General features: G+C 27.7%; 2 protein-coding genes across 2 annotated transcripts; both read right to left on the reverse strand.

Annotated features, from left to right (window-relative positions):
* Positions 1–9,525: 9,525 nt before the first annotated feature.
* LOC107442976 (uncharacterized) lies at positions 9,526–11,444 on the reverse strand. The gene is made up of 2 exons (XM_016056696.4): positions 11,362–11,444; positions 9,526–11,200 (listed from the first exon to the last, which is right to left on the reverse strand). The coding sequence occupies exon 2, from the start codon at positions 10,679–10,681 to the stop codon at positions 9,611–9,613; it is 1,071 nt and encodes a 356-aa protein (XP_015912182.3). The 5' UTR covers positions 10,682–11,200; positions 11,362–11,444; the 3' UTR covers positions 9,526–9,610.
* A 5,358-nt stretch (positions 11,445–16,802) lies between these two features.
* Positions 16,803–18,528, reverse strand: LOC107442983 (uncharacterized). The gene has a single exon (XM_016056704.4). The coding sequence runs from the start codon at positions 17,927–17,929 to the stop codon at positions 16,946–16,948; it is 984 nt and encodes a 327-aa protein (XP_015912190.1). The 5' UTR covers positions 17,930–18,528; the 3' UTR covers positions 16,803–16,945.
* Between the last annotated feature and the right edge of the window lie 228 nt (positions 18,529–18,756).

Here is an 18,756-nt window from a genome sequence, read left to right on the forward strand (position 1 = left end):
ACAGATATACACAATCTTTTAATTGATTTTAAGGCTGCCTACGATAGCATCAATAGAAAAGCTCTCATTTTAGCCTTGAGCAAATTTAAAGTGCCTAAAAAATTATTTAGGTTGATTTGCCTGACACTAAATAAAACTAAAATTAGGGTTAAAATACAGGACAATCTGACAAGCCCAATGGTAATAAATAATGGGATGCATTGGCATGTCTACTCTTCAATTTAGCATTAGAAAAAATAAGTAGAGATTCCAACTTTAACACCAGAGGAAATATTTTTAATCTGTACAACTGTTGGTCTTTGCTGATGACATAGACACTTATTGCTAGAACACCCATAGCACTAAGACAGGCTTTTAGTTCTTTAGAGGAAGTATCTTGGGATTGGTCTGAGAGTAAACGAGAGCAAAGCAAAATATTTGCCCTGCCTTAAAACAAGCTTCAATAACAACCATTTAGAAATTGTGGAATATAAATTGGAGGTTGTTGACAATTTTGTTTACTATGTTTTGAATTCAACAGGGACAATATTGCAATGGAAATAGAAAAGAGACTCGTTATAGCCAATAGATGTTTTAGTTGAATTCAAAAATATATAATCTAATGTAATTCATAGAAAAATATGTTTTATTGTATAAATATCTTTTAAAATCAATTTTAACATACGCTTGTGAAGCCTGGACCATGTCTCCTACAGATGAGGGTATTTTGGGTACTTTAGAGAGAAAAGTCTTGAGCAGTATTTTTCGAGGTATTCAAAAAAATGGTGAGTGGCTTAGAACAAATTTAGAGCTTTATCACTTATATAATAAACCCAACATTATTAACTTCATTAAATGACAAAAAAAAAAAAAAAACTGAGCTGGCCACATTATCAGAATGAATGAAGATCATACCCAGGGATGAAAGACTTCCGCGAAAAAGCGGAAATCCGCTTTTCCTCCCAATTTTTAAAATTTCCGACCATGTTCCAAAAACTAAAATTTTTGGGGAGTCCAATTAGAGAACCCAAGCCTCCCGAACGATAGTCGGATTACCGCGACTTCCGCTATAGAGAGGAAAGGAGTCTAAGCGTTTCGTTTCCGACCGCCGATATTTGATTTCTTTTGTTTGGCTGATTTTCGGAATTTTAAATATTAGGAACAGCGCCGGAATCTGCTAAAATCGCGATTTTAATATCAATAATCGATTTTCGTATTTAACTGATTTAAAAGTTACGTGTTGCGATTTAAAAGAAGTACTAGCAATTCCTATTCACTCAATTTAAAAATCCAGTATCGCGATTTGTATTTAAGCGTTTTTAAAACCCAATATCGCGATTGGTATTCTCGTGAGTTTAAAATCCAACATCGCGATTCGTATTCAAGCATTTTTAAATCCAATATTGCGATTCGTTATCACGCAGTTGTAATATCAGATATCGTTTTTCTTATTTGTACGCTATTTAAAAATTACTCATTGCGATTCGTATTCACGTGATATAAAAATTATGCATCACGATTCTTAATTACGCTATTTAAAAATTCAATATCGCAATCTGTATTTTCGTGTTTTTAAAATCCAACCGCACGATTCATATTCACGCGATTTTAAAATCCAAAATCGCAATTCATATTTACGCGATTTTAAAATCCAAAATCGCGATTCATATTCATGCGATTTTAAAATCCAAAATCGCGATTCATATTCACAAGATTTTAAAATCAAAAATCGCGAGTCATATTCACGCGATTTTAAAATCCAAAATCGCGAGTCATATTCACGCGATTTTAAAATCCAACCGCACGATTCATATTAATGCGATTTTAAAATTCAACCGCACGATTCATATTCACGCGATTTTTAAAATCCAACAGCGCGATTCATATTCACGCCATTTTAAAATCCAAAATTTGCGATTCATATTCACGCGATTTTTAAAATCCAAAATCGCGATTCATATTCACGCGATTTTGAAATCCAAAATCACGATTCATATTCACGCGATTTAAAATCCAACCGCACGATTCATATTCATGCGATTTTAAAATTCAACCGCACGATTCATATTCACGCGATTTTAAAATCCAACCGCGCGATTCAGAAATCCAAAATCACGATTCATATTCACGCGATTTTAAAATACAATATCGTGATTCATATTCACGCGATTTTAAAATCCAATATCGCGATTCTTGAAAGAAGTAGAAGTAAGTTTTCTCTTGAATTAGTTACTGTAAAGATGTGGTATATTTTTCATTAGTAAGTAATTTAATAGTCGTGCCTTCCTATAATTGCTTGATTTTTTTTGATATAGTAGTGGTCACAATTTTAAAATTATATTTATGAAAAATTTAAAGTTAACTGTCTAAATGCTTCTGCCACTTTAAATTTTAAATATAAATCTCCCAGCATAGTTAAAAGTTGCTTTTATAAATCTCAGTATCATATAGAGAACTCCCCCCCCCCCTCACCTCCCAGTGGCCTACATTGTAAAAGTTCAGCTTATTTTTGTCCACTTTCATGCCTGCATACCACAAAAAGAGTATTTAATGTCAGATCAATTAACAGGCAAAAAAAAAAAAAAAAAAAAAAGGTAGAACGAATTTGAGATGGACAGAAGGACTAGAAAAAAAACCTTTTGGTCTTAAAAACTAGAAAATGCTAACAGGAAAAAGGTTTGCTTGGAAAAACTTTTCGAGAAGGCAAAGGTCCACCCTGGGCTGTCGAGCCATTGTTTATTGAATATGTTCCATGTTTATTGAATATGTTGAATATGTTCCATGTTTATTGAATATGTTCCATTGTTTATTGTTCCATGATTTTTTGTAGCATATAATGCATGTTAATAAAAATAACTCATAACATTTCTATGCACAAAGTTTATTTCAAAAACATACACAAAGTTCTGCAATTTAAAGACATAAAAATCACTTCATAAGCATGTGAGAGAACTCTCCTTATGTTTCAAGCATGCTACTATTATGAATAACTGCTACAAACTGACAAAACTTATAAGAATACATTTTATTTGTTAAAAGGTATTTCATTTAGCAAAATACTTCAGAAACAACCAACCATATGTTCGAAAAAATTACAAACTCAAATTTCTTCAGGGTTAAAATATTAGAAAATAAAAAAAAAATTCTAAGCATGAAATTTTAAAAAAAAAATTGAAGTTACAGACACTTAGTGTCATGATGGATGTAACATATCTACATCAGTTACAAATCAATAAATTTAATTTAAAAAAATAATAAATATTAAAAATGGCACTCGTTAGTCATAAATATATTTGAGAGAGATAAAACTACTCTATTAACTCTTGTCCTTTTTAATTATCCCAAAATTCAATTCAAATTCGATATCATTTAGACTTAAATATATATTTGCAAGGTAAATATTTTCAGATGAAGTGTTTTACTTAGAACTTTAAAAGAAATTGCATTTTAAATATTGACAACATTATTTGATGTCAGGACTTGAAATTAACATAGAGGTGGAAATTAATGGTGGTTAGTTGTTCCAAGCGTGTTAAAATGAGACTCAGATCACCGTAAAATATTTAACAATGGTCCTTCAGACCAGCACATTTCATCATAATTGTGCAATCACATAAACTCTATATTAAAATTTTTCATATCAATTTATTTTATTAACTAAAAATAATAGAGACAGATAAATGAACCAGGGAAAATGTGTGTAGACTATAGTCCATTCCACCTTAAGTTGGCACTGGAGAGAAAGGTAGGAAATGTAATACTCCGCCTTTGAAAAGTAGTTCTTCGCTATTTTGGAATTAATTGCAGTTTAAATGCGCGTACAAATATAAATAAATGTTGTATAGTAAGAAAAGTCTGTCTTGAAACATGCATTAGAAGTTTTTCATGTTTAAATGTATTTAACTTATAAATACCTTCTCAGTAAAGCGAATGTACAAAGAAGAAGGTGTTTTAGTTTGGCGCTGAATTAGTTTTCAAGGCCAAGGAATCGGCTCGTTGGCTATGTTTCTACCAGCCACATACCTGCCAACTTTTACGCATTTGGCGTAAAATTTTATTTTTATATTTAAAGTGGTAGTAAATACATATTTTCTTTACTTTAATAAACTTAATTTTTAAATGATTTTGATCACCAGTATTCTTAAAAAAATTAGGCATATATATTAATATGTGTTACTCCCATGGTCGTCATCTTAAGCTTTTTCAAATACAACGTATTTCTTTGCTTAAAATTGAAATTTTAATTCCATTTCAATACCACTGGGAAAAATCATAATGGAAGGGATTAAAAGTTGGCAGGTATGCAGCCAGCTTTTCCATTCTCCTTGACTTTGCTTAAGTGTCCTATCTCTTGTGCAGTTCTTATTTCGCTCTCTTTTTGTATTTGATTATTTAATTTTCTAAATATTAACCTCATCTGTACAATATTTAATGAACAATTTTTTCCCCTCAGAATGAATGAAAAAAAAAAAAACACCCCAATAGACAGGTGAATATTATTAAACTGATGACAGTTGAGCATATTTGCTGAGTAGCTAATTCAATATGTGATTTTATTATTATTTTTTTACTGCAAATGTAAAAATTGTTTTCGCTTTATTCAATCTTTGTGAAGATTCAAACTTTGCGCCATGTGTAGCTCTGAAGTACAATTCGCTTTTTATAGGAACTTAAATAATGTGATGGCAGAAATTTAAGCTTTTTAGTTTGTTCAATTAAAGGGACTTTTAAATATTATCTGAAATACAATTTCCATAATAGAAGTGTGCAAATCCGTTAGTTATAAACTAATAAAATGTATAGGAATTGAAATAATTTCAAAAAAGACGCAAAATTTGAATCATAAATTTTTTTTAAACATCGAAAGGTTAATTTAAACCAATCAATATTTTAATAATTATTTTTGAAATACAAAGCCAAAAAAGCTGAGAAATCCTTTCTCTTATGTAGAAAATATTAAGATATTTCAGTATCTGACAAAATATTTCGACACTAACTAATTCTACCATACTTAAATAACAAATTATACGGATTTTTCTCTTAAGCCTCCTTTCACCCGCAAAGGTCCTGAAAAGTAAAGGAAAGTTCTGATATTTCAAAATATGTATTTTCTTTTGAAGAAATGCGTCTACCCATTCATGTAGAATTTCGCCTGATGAGAAATTGTGGTTTGAATTCAATTAAGGGCTACTACACAAAGAGTTTGCAGAAGGAACTGTCAAAATATTAAATGAATAACATGATAACCACCAGGATAGGTGGTTATCATGTTATTCAAAGAGTTCCTGTTGAGTCTAAGAGGGTGGGATATGACAGCTGAAAACATGGGGGGGGGGGTGTACAAGCAGTACGCGCCCCCCATGTGGATAATACTAATTATTTTTTTTAGGTAAGCTCTTTTGTCTCTTAGAAGCAAATATATTTCAGAAAAAAATTATTTTTATAGTAAAAAAAAACTTATCTGAAATTTTTTTTAAAAATTTTTTACTTATAAAAAAAAAGAACAGTAAATATTAAAAAAAAAAACAGGTATGATATTTTTCATGATCAATGATTTCCTGCCTATGTTGACTTTTTCTTCCCCAACAAAACACCAATGAGGGATAAATTAATGTACATTAATCTACAAAAAATAAACATATAAAAATAAATATTTTAAACAAAGTATTTATGCGCATCTATGCATTTCTTTTTTTTACTTAGATTTCAGCAAAAAAAGAATCTTTTTAAACACATATTTTTTTTTCTGTTGTTTAAAATTAGTTTCGTTTAGTTAAAAAATCATATCAAGAAAATCTGCTTCTTAAATACTAATTAAGAAATCAGCTTACAACTAGTATCTTAAAATAATAATTATGAGAAATGCTCTAAAAAATCGTGCTCTTTTCCGTATTCTGTACAAAATTTTAGTACGATTCTTGGTTTTAAAAAAAAAAATTGGCGCTTTGCTTTCTTAAACGCCAATACTGGCCATTTTCCCTCCCTTTTTTGCTACCTCATCCCCGTAATGACTTAAAGAGTAACCCAATTTCCATGACAATGGCTGTAATCCGGTCTATCTACCTTTTTCTCCAGTGCCAACTTAAGGTGGAATGGACTATAATGATATCTTTTAGTCACTGGTCCCTGAGGCCAGTGATTAAGTTTTCTTATTTTTAACCTTTTTTTTTCTTAGTATGTCATTAGTCCTAAAATCTTTAATAAATTACCAAATTTGTTTTCAAATAAACGTAAGAAATACATTTTCTTATTATATTGTTTGTAAAATAGTGGTATTTTTTAGGATATAATATAAAAAGTTGAAACTAATCTAAATTTAATTTACTAAAACATTAAAGTGCTTAAAACCTTACAGAAATTTCTATTGAACATTGGACATAAAAACAGAACAACAGCTTTACTTTGGAGAAGGCAAAAATCAGATACGAGATAAAAAGATGTAGCTACTCATCAGGTGGATTACAGAGAGAACTTATGCGGGGGGAAAAAACGCACTGGACAAATGACAAAGTTACACAGCAGATACATACATTATAAGAGGTATATATTCATATGCAATGATCTCAGATCATATGCCGTGTGACAATTTATTTACAAATCTGAGAAAATAAATTTAATTTTCATTATGTCAATATTTTTTCTGTTACAGCACATTTTAAACAATGATAGAAATAATTGATCAAAAAAAATACTATAGCTGAGCGTATTCAAAAGATCTGACTAGCCTATCACAGATTTAACTTTTTAGATTTCTTCCTATTATAAGATTCTTTATGTCATGGTAAATTCAGGGATGAGATTAGCTAAAACGCAAAAAAGCTGAATTTCCACGATAGTAAATTTTACGCAAGCGCAACCCTTTAATAATAAATTCCAGACAGTTTAAGGTAATAAATAATGTGTTGACATACAATTGTGTACTAATCTATTATTATAAAAACGATTACATTGATACTTAACATTTAGTGAAAAAAAAATTACCAATTGAAAAAATAAAGCTGGAAATTATATTTTTCCTCAGTTCTCATAAGAGACAATTACTACTTGAAAAACTACCTGGTTTAGCAAATTAAAACTACTGAGAATATATATTAATATTTCATTTCTTTTAATAAATACTGTTATGTGATTTATAGCAAATATATCAGTAATATTACTTTTTAAATTATATTGGGAAAAAAAACTTTAACAATGGACCGAATCATTATGTTCATATTATAGTCTAATCTAACTACAGCCCTCTGAAACATATCAATAACAGTGAAGTAGAAATATATAGTAACTCCTTAACATACAAAAATTGCTATTTTAGTTTGAAAAATTACTTGACAATCAGCAACTGTTTAGATAATTGTTTTTTATTTGATAAGAATTTTGCATTTTATAGCATAAGTAACAGCAATTATAAATAAAAATTTTATGATGAGTTAATTAACTCTTTTTCCCCAAAAAGAATTTTTTAATTAAATCCCTTTTTAAGTGATTGCTTTTGTTTGCTATATATTTTATGTTTGCTATATTTAGTCGTTAGTCCATCTTCAAACATCTTGTGACAAATCCTATTTTTTCTTCTTTGCAAGCACAGAATGTAAGTTTTGAATATATTCCCTTCCAGTTTCTCTGATGTTGTAACACTTACATATACTAATAATCGTCGTTAGAAAAACAGTCACCTTTGTAGTAACTAATTTTTAAAAAAATTTACCTCTTACAAGAATCGCGATAGTTGATCTTAAAATTGCGTGAATATGAATAACAAATATGGATTTTGAAATCACATGAATATGAAACTAGATATACGATTTTGAAAATGAGAAAATACAAACTGGGATATAGAATTTTTAAAACGCGTAAATACAAATCACGATTCATAATTTTTAGATCGCGTAAATACGAGATTTACGCGATCTAGATTGCATAAATAATTATGACGCATAACTTTTGGAAGGCGTGAATGCGAATCCCAATGCCTTATTTTAAAATCACGTATGAATACGAAAATCAATGTTTGATATTATAAACTGCATGAGCAAATCAACACATTGAATTTTAAACTTTCGTGAATACGAATCACTACATAGGTTTTTAAAAAGACGTAAATACGAATCACAATATCGGATTTTTAAATCTCGTAAATAAGAATCGCAACGTACAATATTCAAATCGAGTGAATAAGAATCGCAGCACGCAAATATGAAAAGCTATGTTTGATATTAAAATCGTGTGAATAAGAATCGAGATATTAGCAGATTCCAGGCTTGGGACCTCTAAAAGGCCTGTCAGAAGCAGCGTCGTTTGAACTACGAAAATCGGATCTATCTGGAGGGCGGGTAAAAAATTCGGAAAATCTTATCTGCTGCGTGTAAAAGGGGAGAAAATAGGTAAAATAAGTAAAATTGAGAGGATTGGTAGCTATGTAGTTTGAATTTTCTGTTTCTCTTTGAAAATCGGTAAATTTTCCGAAAAAGCAGAAAATCTGAATTTATGATAAATAAAAAAAAAAAGCTGAAATTTAAGAGATAAAGTGAAAAAAGCGGAAATCCGCTAAAAAGCGGAAAAATCTCATCCCTGTAAATTAAGTAATATTTAATACAACATTAATTACTTCTTATATAATCACAACATGATCAAAAAACAAACTTTTCACTTCTTTGCGTAATTATTTCTTTTATAAAAGATGTGTACAAAAAGTAATTGTTTCATTCAAAAATTTGTTAATAAAATGCTTTCTTGTTTATCACATATGTTCAGAAAATCATTAAGACTATTTATTCTTAATTATAAGTCATTCTCCTTCATAATCTTTTATTTATTTACGGTTTCCATTTTGAAAAAGTTAATCTATTATTTATCATATAATGTAACATCCGCAACACCAAATGTTACTTCCATAACAAATTAATTTGCATTTCTTATAATTATAAAAAAAATTTTTTTTTTTTAAAAACTAGAATGTTTTTGAATTGCATAATCCCCTAAATATATATATTAAAAAACTTTTTTGTTTTCAAATTTTGGAATAAATCATTAAAATAGGAAAATTAATTGCCTACTGTGCAATTTTGATATTTGAGAGTTACAATGAGTAGATTTTTATGCTTAAAAAAATTTCAAATTATGGAAGATAAGAAAGAAAGTTTTAGAACAAATAGACGGGACGCCAAGAAAAATATTAAAGCTATTTTATGACTTTTAAGTTATAAGCATTAAAAAGTCGACAAATGCAATGTCCTTAACAATTGCCTAATTGCTCCAAAGTAAGACTGGTCCAAAGTAAGACTGGTTATATTTATTTTTTGGTGTAACTGTATTTTATTTTGAAGGCATGTTTAAATACAATTAAATTAAAATTAATAAATCAAAATAATCTAAAATATAAACAATCAACGCCCCCCCCTTGCGGGCCGCAGTAAAATTATGAAACATTGTCAGGTCCGCGGTGATAAAAAGGTTGGGTAACACTGCTATAAAGTAAATACTACTGATAACAACTGACAAAAGAAAATTTTCACTATTAGTAAAAATCAGAAAGAGTAAAAACAAGAATTTATTCCCCCACCACTTTTTAATGCATAATTTTTACCCTAAATACTGTACATATGATTATTATTCATAACAAGACTATGTTGAGTTAAATTACTTTTGATGGGAAAATGTTACACAGTAGACAACAATAGGGTTTTATGCTAGTATGAAGTTTATAATGCTTATCTAAGCTTTCCTTCCGCAAAAATCTTTTTTTGCATATATTACAAGGATAAGGTAATTCATTTGAATGAACAACTCTGTGTCTCATTAAATTTCTGTGTTGCGTAAAACCTTTATTGCACACTATACAAGAATAAGTTTTTTCTCTAATATGAATAAGATTATGTCTTTCTAAATACTGCTTTTGAGCAAATCTTTTATCACATACATTACAAGAGAATACCTCTTTTTTATTCTTAGAATGATCAGACATATGTTTAGTTAACCGCGATTTTTTAGCAAATCTTTTATAACATAAATTACATGAAAATGGCTTGGTATGAATCATACGATGACTGTACAAATTGTTTCCAGTTGTGAACCTTTTTTGACATATACTACAAGAGTAAGGCTTCTCTTCAGAATGACGACGACTGTGTTTTCTTAAATATGCCTTCACAGCAAAACTTTTATTACATATCTTACATGAATATAGCTTCTGTCCAGTATGAATAATATTATGATCCCTGAGAGTAGGCATCGAAGTAAACTTTTTATGACATATGTTACAAGAATATGGTTTCTCTCCTACATGAAATCTCAAATGATGGTTCAGAGAGCTCTTACTTGTAAACTTTTTATCACATATATTACAAGAATATGGTTTCTCTCCTGTATGAAATCTCAAATGAAGGTTCAGAGAGTTCGTACTTATAAACCTTTGATTACATATGCAACACAAATATGGTTTCTCTCCAGTATGAGTTCTGTAATGTATGTTCAGGTGGTTCTTCATGGAAAACTTTTTATCACATATATTACAAGAATAAGGATATTCTCCAGTGTGAATATGAGAATGCATTGTTAAAGTTGTCTTGTAGGAAAATTTTTTATCACATATATTGCAAGAAAAAGGCTTTTCCTTACAGTGAACTACAGAATGCCGAATCAATAAATTTTTTTGACGAAACGATTTATGACATATGTCACATGAAATTGAGTTTTTTGCAGACATGGATGCAAATATAAAATATTTTCAGTAGTTTTTTTTTTCCTGCAGAAGCAACACTGAATATTGTTCCTTCCTTTGAACTTGATAATTTATAAATATAATATAAATATTTCTTTTTTTTTTTTCAATCTAAATTGGTTAGCTTCTGTCTAAGTTATTAGTGAATGAAATTTTTTTAATGCACAACAAATACAACTGCTTAAAATATGTATACTTGCAATTTGATTTAAATACTAAGACAATGTTTTCTAAACCAACAAAGAATTATCAAAAATAAAAAAATTCTCCCAAGAATCAATGCAATTCAATTAAAATATTTTTTTTTCCTTTACTTAAATTTAACAGAGGTCTTATAAACAGAAATACTTAAATTTATGAAATAGAAATGTCTTTGTAAATTATTATGCTTTTAATGATCAGTAGCGATTACTTTCAGATAACTGTACCATCAATATATCATCAAGGAGTGAAATATCTTCCCCTCTTGGTGTAAAAACGGATCTCCTGAAAAAGGCTGAAGAACTATGAAAGAAAAAGGAGAATTTAACTCAAAGAATTTTAAGAACAAAGAAAATTTAACTATGCAGACAGATATTTAAAAGTTGACATTTTTGTATGCACAAAAATTCTTAAAATCATAACTTATTTCAAATATTATTCAAAATAATAAATATATAACTAACTTTTTTAACATGCACTTGTGTTTATCTTAAGTATCAATTTTAAAGATATATGTAGACAATAAACATCTGCTTATAGCTTTCTTAGTAGTAATATCTTAATGTGACAGAAATAGGCCAAGGGGCAGGGTTGCCATGCGTAATATTTTTTCACCAAAAAATAGGGATGTGGTATTGGCGATCGAAATGGGCTGCAGGTGGCGTAAAGCAGAACTCTCTACGTATGGCAACACTTTACATGCCTTCATTAGCTTTTGGAGAGTCTTAGAGGAAGGAAGAATAGTTTCTCTCTTGATATTCACATAGATTAGAATCTTTTAAAATGGAAAATTATCTGGAACTGAAAACTACATGTTACTAACTATGGTTAATAGTTCTAAAGAAAAGTATCACGGAAATTTTAAATATTTTTTATTGAATAAAAAGGGAAAATATCGTAGTACATTCCTATACAACTGAAAAGAGGAGGAGAGGGAAGAGAGAAGGGCCAAAGGCATGAAATCGGTCTCTCCCCAGATGACTTATTCGAGCGTTGCGAAAGCCAATTTTTCGTAGTATTTTTTTAAATAAAAGTAGTGTATGTTTTTATTGCTTTTATCAATTTTTTAATCAAAGAGAAGAAGTTCCACTCTAGTTTCTTCAAGTAAAAAGCAATTTTTGAAATAAGCCAATCGGATAAATACATCTCGATTTCCACGGCATCTGCGATAAGCTGTCAGATATAGAAGTCACATACTAAATGCGAAGATTGGATATAGAAGCTACGTACATACTTTTGAACTCTATCTGACAGCAAAGTTTCTTCACAATCCAATTTCAATAAAAATAATACTGACTTTAAAATAACTTATTTCCATTTATGTATTAAATAACTTCTTTTTTAATTTTATATTATGTAAAAGTATTTAAATTAGAGCAGATTTTCAGTTGTTAACCTGCAACTTTATTTAAATTATTTTATATTTATTACTTTGTTGATCGAAAATAATTTTAATTTTCTTTGACAGTTATATGCTTATTTTTGTAAAATTTAGTAACCTTTTATTTTTTATAATAGTTATTTTCTAATAAATATTACAATGTGACGATTACAAAAACCATAGAGAGAACTAGTTTATGAAAGATATTGCAAATTCTAGAACTAGTATATTGCAACTTCATATCAAATCCTGGTTCAGCCTTTACATACATCATATATAATTGAATCAAATATGAGCTTATCTCCAAATGATTATAATTCTTTGAAGGTGTTTTTTGAACTGATTAAAAATCTCTATTTAAAAATAAATCATTTTCAAAAAACTTTCATGATTCAAATGTAGGAATGAAATTATTAATAAAAATTAAAATGTGAATAAAAAGAAAATACAGTAATATATGTAAAAAAACAGTCTACAAAATTAAAATATATCAAAAGCCCTGAAGACACCGAAAAATTTGCACAAAATTAGAGCACATCGCAGTATGTCTCGACAGAATGTCAAGAAAGTGTGCACCCTCGTCCCTCTACCTACTGATTACATCTTATAGCAATCCTAGAAATGCACCCCTAAAATTCTAGGAAATTTTCCATGTAAAACATTTATAACCAGATCCAAACAAACAAGTTATCTTCTCCTCTACCTTATATAAAATATAGTAGATATGCCCCATCTCATAGCTATAGATAAAACAGAGTATTTTGAAGCTGCGAACATTTTCCTATCGTAAAAAAAGAATCGGCTAACTTTGTAGGCATACCACACGTGAGGATCCTGGGGTATTGTCCAAAGTATTGAGAGGGAAGAACAAATATTTTATATTTTTGAACAAGGAAGAGGTTCATTTGATGTCAATAAAATGATTTTGTAAGTGTTATTTTTTCTACCAAATAAAAGTAGAAAAATTTTTTAAACTATTATTTTTAATGAGTAGTTTGAGAAAATATTGAAAATTGTCCTTTACAATAGGGGGTGTTTGAACCCCCTTAATCCCTCCCTTACACGCATCCCTGAATACAAGTACCTAATGGACATGTTTCGTTTTAAATTTTTACGAGGGCATCTGGTTTTTGTTTCAGGTGTTATGTAAAATTTCAGATATTGAAAGAATAAAGTTATGTAAGCAATTCTTCATTTAATTTCAGTACAAAAAGTGGAAGAAATTTCATGGCAGTAAGTAATTTGATTATTTTTAAATTATTGTCTTTATTATTTCAAAAAATGGCAATTTAAAAATTCAAACAATATTATTTTAATTTTGAATAAATCTTTAAATAAAGCTATAGTTTCATTTTTGGAAATAAATGATATATAGCTATATTTTAGAATAGATTTTTTTTATGTTAAAATTTCCATTCAATTCAAATGAAAATATAACTTTACAACCATAGAATGCAGTTTTTAATCTATCTACAATTTCAGAATATTAATAATGTATGATAACTGTACAATTACAAAAAACTAAAGTAAAATGAGATATGACTAGAGTAATGACTTTTACAAAACTTGTTTAATGAACTAATAAATAAAATTGAGATTTTATTAAATGCATTTAAATTTAAAAATTTAACAGAAAACTCATTGTATAAAGAGAAGAAAAAAATTACTAATAAAAATTAAGCTACTCTATTATGTTTCTTACTTAAATTTGAAATAGTCATTTATATGAGATAGTTGGACACAAAATATAATTTAAATAAGGAAAAATTGATGGTAGCATAATTCGGTATAGTAATTTTACTTAGTATTTCTGTTTTGCTTAGTAAATAATGCATGTAATAACATTTTAAAACTATTCTTCTGCTTTTTACTTCTTCACAACAATACTTTTTTTTTATGATTCTATACTTTAAAAATACAAATAAAAAATATATTAACAAAAAGAAAATATGAAATAATAATTTAAAGTTATTTAATCCATATTTTAATTAATGCTGTATTATTTATAAGTGTCTTGCTATGCTTGAACTTTACTCATTTCATATAAATGATACAGCATGTTATTTTATTTATAATTAAGTCAATAGTACTTAAACCTTATGCAACTCATTTGTCATTTTTACTCTTTTTTATCATGGCATTAGTTTAAAATACTATTTTATTATCTTAAATACTTCATGCAGAATTTGTAATGAATGGGGAAAAAATGTGCATTTCCTAAAATTGGTTGATTCAAGGGTTATAAATTGTATACTGCTAAATGACATTAAATAACAATGATGGAGAATGTTTTTTTTTTTTTAAAAAAATCTAGTGCCCTTAATTGAAAGTAATTAAGCTATTATAAAGTACAAACATGAAAACTTTTTGAACTATTAATTAATATATTCTCAAAAAATAATTGAAAAATATCCACTTTCTTTCCATAAACATGCCGACATATTAAAAAAGAATGAATGAAATTTTTGAATATGCTTATACATTGCTTTACATTTCAACTTAAAAAACGAATAAAATTTTAACAGCAAAATGTTATATTAGTAATGTAAAGGAGAAGTTCAATTATCATCTAAACTTTGTTTGACACAAAATAGAAAAATGACACACTTAAGCATTGTTTAATACCATCAGTTAGAAGTATTCAATTTACATAATTTAATGGTCACGTATTTTTTTCATGAAAAATTTAAGGTAATATATATTTTTTCAATTAAAAAATATTTGAAACTAATGGAATGGTAATAATAAGATGATAAGAATTAAAAATGTCAAATGGAATGCATACATACACATAAAGTAGTGAAGTAAAGGGTATGCTTTAGTATTTAAAAAATAAATAAATAAATAAAGCATAAATTACTTTTTTGATATTTATTTTATCACACTGAAGATAAGCATAATTAGCAGTAAGCTCACTAAATATAACAAAGTTTTTAAATGTAGCATTAAATTAATCATTATTAAATTAATCATATATTTTCAATAAAATTTGAATAGTTTTTAATATTTTTTAATCATGCTCTAAGCATTAAAATTTGAAAATATTAGAATCATTAATATAAATATACTGCATATAACACATACAATAAAAGTTTGTTAACACTGATAACTGCAAAAATTATAAGAATAAACAGAAAAATAAAATAGAAATTCAGAATAATGAAATATATATTTTTATTAAAAAATTATATTTCTACAAAAGAGCAATATGTATACATTTAAAAATTTCATATCACACATCTCTATTTATAGTAATACAGTCATTAAACTCAAGATTTAAAAGATTTATATAAGAAAACTATTTTTTATTTACAGGGTACCTGTGGCATTTTAGGTTTTCAAATCCAAGAATTTTTCACGACTTATCGAAGTTACCATTTTCTCCGATAAAAACACAATAAATTTAAAATAAATGTTTATTGAAATGATAAGAATAACCAAAACTGTTACACTCTGCATAATCATATTTATAAATTTAAAAAACAGAGTAAAGAAAGGGTTGAAGCAATAAAATAGCTGAAAAAAATACAAAGGCAATTTTTTTTCTGCAGAATTATATTCTATAAAGAAAATTTTTTTGTTCATGGGAAAAGAAAGAAATATTAGTGATTTTTCTGTTCTCATTTCAGAATTAAAAAAATTCGCCAATAACTGGCTAGCTGCAGCTAGAATTTTAAACTGATAAAAAAAAAAAAATTCTGAAATCACAGAAGTTTAGAAGATAATTGATGAATAAGATAAATTAGGTTCTTTCTTTCATTTTTTGAAAGAACACCATAATTTTTAAAGAACATGATAAAAGCATTTTGTATTTTAAGAAATATGACTGTGAGTGGGGTGTTGTTACAAATTCAGACATTCAGAACGCTGTGAAATTGAAGAGGGGGGGGGGGATTCCATTTTAAAAATTAGATTTTTCAGCGACTTTTCATGGCTTTCTAGGATTTTTTTAAAAAAAAGTTAAAACCATGACAAATTTTGTTCAATACCAAAATCCATAACTTTCCAGGTGCGCAGATACCCTGTATTTAGTTATATTTAAAATAAAAGTATTTATATAAATAAAAGAGAAAGTTTTTAAAAATGCCTTTTTTTTAAAAACAAAACAAAACATTGGTTAAAATCAACCAACCTTTTACATATGCTGCTAACACATTATTTTATAATTTTTTATTTTATATTAATGCTAAGTGGAGGTGAAAAGTAATGTATATACATATTTAAAATCTTCATGTTCATGATAAACATATTTAGAATATTTATAGGTACTTTTTCGATTTCATGCTAGTATTTAAGGAACATAAATGAATATTTGTGAATTTTTATTGAAAATACTAATTAATAATTGAAAAAGTTTTTAAGGATTCTTTCAATAAATTAGTTACTTTTAATTTGAGGTATAAAATATAATTTAAGCATTTATTTTTAGTAAATTAAAATTTATTACAAAAAAATCATTTATCTTTCAACTATGCAGATAAAAACTGATGCCAAAATGAATTAGTTATTTTATTTATATATATATATATATATACACACACACAGACAGTTGTTTTTACTGATATGAAAATGTACATACAGATTACTTTTTAGAGTACAATTTTTACTCCCCCCCCCCAATCAATTGAATATATGATGTTTATTCATGTTAGCAAAACTATGTTAGTTTACATTACTTGCAAAGGAAAAATGTTACACAGTAAGCAACAAGGTTTTATGTTAGTATGAAGTCTATAATGTTTATCTAAGCTTTCCTTCTGCAAAAATCTTTTTTTGCATATATTACAAGGATAAGGTAATTCAGTTAAATGGACAACTCTGTGTTTAATTAAATTACTATGCTTGGTAAAACCTTTATTGCACACTATACAAGAATAAGTTTTATCTCCAATATGAACAAGATTATGCCTGTCTAAATGCTGCTTTTGAGCAAAACTTTTACCACATACATTACAAGAAAATGACTTTTTTTTATCCTCATAATGATCAGACATATGCTTAATGAAGCGCGATTTAACAGCAAATCTTTTATTACATAAATTACAAGACAATGGCCTGGTGTGAATCTTACGATGGGTGTTCAGCACTCCACCTCTTTTAAACCTCTTATTACATAAATTACAAGAGTAAGGTCTTTCTTCAGAATGAGAAAGGATGTGTTTCCTTAAATATGCCTTTACAGCAAAACTTTTATTACATATCTTACATGGATATGGCTTCTGCCCAGTATGAATTAAATAATGATCCTTGAGAGTTGGCAGTGAACTAATTTTTTTATGACATATATTACAAGAATATGGTTTCTCTCCTGTATGAAATCTCAAATGAAGGTTCAGATAGCTCTTACTCGCAAACTTTTTATCACATATGCAACACAAATATGGCTTCTCTTCAGTATGAGTTCTGTAATGTAGGTCCAGGCTTCTCTTCGTTGAAAACTTTTTATCACATATATTACAAGAATAAGGTTTTTCTCCAGTGTGAATACGAGAATGTACTGCTAAATATGTCTTGAAGGGAAATTTTTTACCACATATATTACAAGAAAAAGGCTTTTCTTTACTGTGAACTACAGAATGCCGAAGTAATAAATTTTTTTGACGAAACGATTTATGACATATGTCACACGAAATTGACTTTTTTTCAGACATGGATGCAAGTATATATTTTAATTGCTTATTGTTCAATTTTGTTTTTCAACAGAAACAACACTGGGTACATGAACTATGAGGAAAAACTCTTTGAAGACAATAATTAAGAAATGAATATGCTAGATTCTTAATAAATAGTTTAGATATAAAAAAATACAAGAAAATGGGCACTTGCAGGATTACTTTAATAGATATAAAAATGGCACTTAAACAAACAAATAATTACCATACATAGAAGCTTCAAGCTATAAAGGATAACACAATATCAAAAAAATTCTTCACAATTTTAACTTACAGAATTACCAAGTATAAGATTTTACTCATGTAACACCAAAAAACATAATTTTCTGTTACTTAAACATCTAACAGGCCTCATATACTAGCTCGTGACACAGTTAGAAACATGCAAAAAATTACATAAGCAAAACAAGTACAAGAATTTTTAAAAATTGAAAATACGAATTGAATGGTTATTATTACAATGTTCCATAAACGAACACAAAATTACCTTAAAGAAAAAGCTTCAAGTACAATACAATGTCCATAAAATAGATTTTTTTTATACATTTATTTTAGATAAATTTCATTATTTATTTTACGTAATAAGAATCAACTTATGTAACAGGAAAAAAGTAATTTTTTGAGACATTAGACGGGGATATTATCATAATATGATTGTAAATTAATAATTTTTGAAAAAGTTAAATATTTTTTGTGGATATTTTGCCGACGGATCAACAAAAAATGAGGGTGAGGCAAATCAATTTTTAAACTATACTTTGGCAATAAGCACTTGCTTGTAGCTTTATTTTTAGAAAACAGTGAAA

Source organism: Parasteatoda tepidariorum, chromosome 4 (genome assembly GCF_982258835.1).
Source record: "Parasteatoda tepidariorum strain Cologne lab strain chromosome 4, Ptep-v5.0, whole genome shotgun sequence".
Lineage (NCBI taxonomy): Eukaryota > Metazoa > Arthropoda > Arachnida > Araneae > Theridiidae > Parasteatoda > Parasteatoda tepidariorum.